General features: G+C 34.5%; 1 protein-coding gene across 1 annotated transcript; it reads left to right on the top strand.

Annotated features, from left to right (window-relative positions):
- Window positions 1–559: 559 nt before the first annotated feature.
- On the top strand, window positions 560–3,692 carry LOC107822970 (nicotine N-demethylase CYP82E4-like). Its single transcript, XM_016649554.2, has 2 exons — window positions 560–1,585; window positions 2,927–3,692. Exons 1-2 carry the CDS (start codon window positions 659–661, stop codon window positions 3,551–3,553), a joined length of 1,554 nt encoding a protein of 517 aa, XP_016505040.2. The 5' UTR covers window positions 560–658; the 3' UTR covers window positions 3,554–3,692.
- The last annotated feature ends 453 nt before the right edge of the window (window positions 3,693–4,145 follow it).

The following is a 4,145-nucleotide window of genomic DNA, read 5'->3' as shown; positions in this document are numbered from 1 at the left end:
TCATTTTCAATTTATTTTCGTCACTACATCTGAATGTCTAATTAAGCTAGCTAGCTTCTTGTCGTATGCAAGATATATATTTGGTTGTTGGCACTTGGCAGGACTATAAAAATAAAGGGAGAAGTAAATATGTGGACGACAAAATGCAAAAATAATGATAAAGAGATTCCCCCTTACCATGTATTCACGTGATCATATGCTGCAAACATATCCCTTTTGTTCTACAACTTATTTTGCTTCAATAATTTACTTGCAGCGTAAAAGAGATACATTTTCTTTATTAGTTTGTTTTTAAAAAAAATAACATATTTTTATAATTAAAAATAATTTAATTTTAAACTTTTTATTTTATTTTTAATGAACAGATTTTTTAACCACATAAATATCTTGACCCCAAGAAGTTTTTATCCCTTAAGCTTTTAAGATCATAAATTTAAAAAAAATTAATTAATTTCATATCGAGTCAAACTACCTTATCTACACTGAAACGGAGAGAATACATGTTTCAACACTAAACAAGTGGATACTTCATAAAGTAAAAATCTAATCAATCTCCCATAAGTACCTTGGACTTTGTTCTGCACTAACAGAGAAAGCCTCTTAACATTTTGCAATATAGTTTTCCTAGTTAGTTCTAGTCTCCTTTTCCTTAGAAATAATGGATTATCATTTTCAAGCTCTTATAGGGCTTTTAGCCTTTGTATTCTTGTCTATTATCTTATGGAGAAGAACACTTGCATCAAGAAAATTAGCCCCTGAAATCCCTGGGGCATGGCCTATTATAGGCCATCTTCGTCAACTGAGTGGTACTGATAAGAATATCCCATTTCCCCGAATATTGGGCGCTTTGGCCGATAAATATGGACCTGTCTTCACACTGAGAATAGGGATGTATCCCTATTTGATTGTCAACAATTGGGAAGCAGCTAAGGATTGTCTCACAACGCATGATAAGGATCTCGCTGCCCGACCGACTTCTATGGCTGGTGAAAGCATCGGGTACAAGTATGCGAGGTTTACTTATGCTAATTTTGGTCCTTACTATAACCAAGTGCGCAAATTAGCCCTACAACAAGTACTCTCGAGCACTAAACTCGAGAAAACGAAACACATACGTGTTTCTGAAATGGAAACTAGCATCAAAGAATTATATTCTTTGGCGCTAGTTAAAAACAACATACAAAAGGTGAATATAAGTAAATGGTTTGAACAATTGACTTTAAACATAATTGTGAAGACCATTTGTGGCAAGAGATATAGCAACATAGAAGAGGATGAAGAGGCACAACGTTTCAGAAAGGCATTTAAGGGCATCATGTATGTTGTAGGGCAAATTGTTCTATATGACGCAATTCCTTTCCCATTGTTCAAATACTTTGATTTCCAAGGTCATATAAAATTGATGAAGAAAATTTACAAAGACTTAGATTATATTCTTCAAGGATGGTTGGATGACCATATGATGAAGAAGGACGTAAACAATGAGGATCAAGATGCCATGGATGCTATGCTTAAGGTGACACAACTTAATGAATTCAAAGCCTATGGTTTTTCTCAGGCCACCGTGATCAAGTCAACAGTCTTGGTAAGTTTATGTCACCATTGCTGTTTAGTTTCGTAGTTTCTCTATTTCAATTTATACGAACCTATTTCACGTTTGAGAAGGAAGAATTTTAAAACTAGTAACTTTAAACATGTCATAGCATTTGTTTTGCTATAACTTTAAAATTTGTAGTTTTAAATATCTTATATGGAAAAGGTCCAAAATTGCCTCTTTAGTATCCACCTAGAGTCACTTTCACTCTCCGTTAATAGTTGGACATGTTTTTCCCCTCCAAAAGTCCCGCACAGATCTGCCATTATATTATTTTCAAATTCAGAAAACATGATGGTGTAAAGATTGAACGGTTCACATGATGGTTATGTTAATGAAATCAGTGGAGATTTTAATAGAGAGATACATAGATAGTAAAAATGAAGAAGAATGGTGGTGTCGTGTATTTGTGTATTCTGAGAAAAAGTAAAGTTGTGCATGTGACGAAGATTGCTTTGCCTTTGTGTGCTCCGTAAATGTGCTGTGTGTGTTAATGGAGGAGAGCAATCGGTCGATGGTGGTGTTCTAATCCCTGTGAGAATTGAGTGCTATCAATTCTAGTGGGTTATGTGGGTGTAGGACTGAAAATTAAAGAGGTAGAAGAAGATAGTTTAATTGTGTGTATTGTTTTCTGAGTGAATAAGTGCCTAGGTCCTCGTGTATCCATAGTGACATCTTTATGAATGAGTGCTTTGTGTACTAGGTGAAGAATGAGCGAAAATGTGAGTTAGAATTATTATGAAGAAAACTTCACAGGGTCTGAAATTGCCCCTCAACTATACGAAGAGAACACTTTTGCCCTTTTCCGTAACAATTTTTGGATTTTTCATTCTTTTTCAGATTTCGTCAGCTGGATTTGAAAATAAGGGCAAATACATGACACTTAGCTTGTGTAATGGTAGAGTCAAAAACAAAAAGGCCCAACTATTAACGAGGGATGAAAGTGCCCCTAGGTGGATTATATAGGGACAACTTTGGCTTTGTTCGATATCTTATGACGTGTGGTTATAAAGATTGTTATTAAGGGTAAAATAAATGTTCAAGTTAAATTGTTTTCAAATTTAGAAAGAGGACATTTTTTTTAGAACAGATTAAAATACAAATTTTTGTTTATACTATAAAGTGTGAAGGAGTACCTATTTGATACACATTTAGGAAAATATTCCCAAAGACTACCTATCGAAATAACTAAGATTTGTATTATGGCTACAATGTTTGTGTATTGTAAATGCATAAACTGATGACGCATTACCATATTTTCCACCGTCATCTTGGAATTCAGTGTAATTACATCTGTATTTGATCTGTAACAAAATTAAATAATGTATGCAGAGTTTGATCTTAGATGGCAATGACACAACAGCTGTTCATTTGATATGGGTAATGTCCTTATTACTGAACAATCCACATGTCATGAAACAAGCCCAAGAAGAGATAGACATGAAAGTGGGTAAAGAGAGGTGGGTTGAAGATACTGACATAAAAAATTTAGTGTACCTTCAGGCTATCGTTAAAGAAACATTGCGCTTGTATCCACCTGTTCCTTTTCTTTTACCACACGAAGCAGTGCAAGATTGTAAAGTGGCTGGTTACCACATTCCAAAAGGTACTCGTCTACATATCAATGCATGGAAAGTACATCGCGATCCTGAAATTTGGTCAGAGCCCGAAAGGTTTATGCCTGAGAGATTCTTGACGAGCAAAGCAAATGTGGATGCTCGCGGTCAGAATTTTGAATTTATTCCGTTTGGTTCTGGGAGACGGTCGTGTCCAGGGATAAATTTTGCGACTTTAGTGACACATCTGACTTTTGGTCGCTTGCTTCAAGGTTTTGATTTTAGTACGCCATCAAACACGCCAATAGACATGACAGAAGGCGTAGGCGTTACTTTGCCTAAGGTAAATCAAGTGGAAGTTCTAATTAGCCCTCGTTTACCTTCTAAGCTTTATGTATTCTGAAAGTGCAAATCATCACTCGTGGCTTGAGTAATTAGTTATACTTTAATATGTTTCTCGTGTAAATTTTATGGGGCCGTATATGGTCACTTGTAGTGGTTGTGCATAAAATGAAGTTGTGAAATATATAAACTTCATATAAGTGCCAGTCTTATTTAGTTTCTTGTCTTATTATTGAGTTCTAGTCTTTCCATACCACGTACATACCAACTAACCTTTTTGTTTTCTGAATAACAATTGTTGCCCGGGATAAATATTATACTTCTGCTTATGCATAATGTGTCAGGTGTTTGTCTTGATTTTTTATCATATTTGATTTTTTTATCTCTCGAAAGAAAGAACAATATATTTACTGTTTGACCAAAAGATATTGAAACTTTTTTGATTAAATCAATTAAGAAAGTTGAAAAACTAAATCTTAGTCAAACATAGTAAATTCCAAATCTATAACCAAACCAGAAAATGATATATAAAATGAAGTAGAAGCGGTAAATTATCGAAGCCTTTCATTTCTTCTTTCACCAATCGGTGAAGATGACTGTTGTAGATATATATTGGAAGATTGTTTTTCTTCCTCTTTACTAAGGAGATTACA

This window comes from Nicotiana tabacum, chromosome 1 (assembly GCF_000715075.1).
Source record: "Nicotiana tabacum cultivar K326 chromosome 1, ASM71507v2, whole genome shotgun sequence".
Classification (NCBI taxonomy): domain Eukaryota; kingdom Viridiplantae; phylum Streptophyta; class Magnoliopsida; order Solanales; family Solanaceae; genus Nicotiana; species Nicotiana tabacum.
This window is presented reverse-complemented; position numbering and strand designations above follow the sequence as displayed.

What these genes read in the sequence shown, in the direction of transcription:
- LOC107822970 (XM_016649554.2), top strand. Translation starts at nt 659, where the DNA reads ATGGATTATCATTTTCAAGCTCTTATAGGGCTTTTAGCCTTTGTATTC. An exon ending in TGATCAAGTCAACAGTCTTG is followed by an intron (nt 1,586 to 2,926) that starts GTAAGTTTATGT and finishes TAATGTATGCAG; the next exon opens with AGTTTGATCTTAGATGGCAA.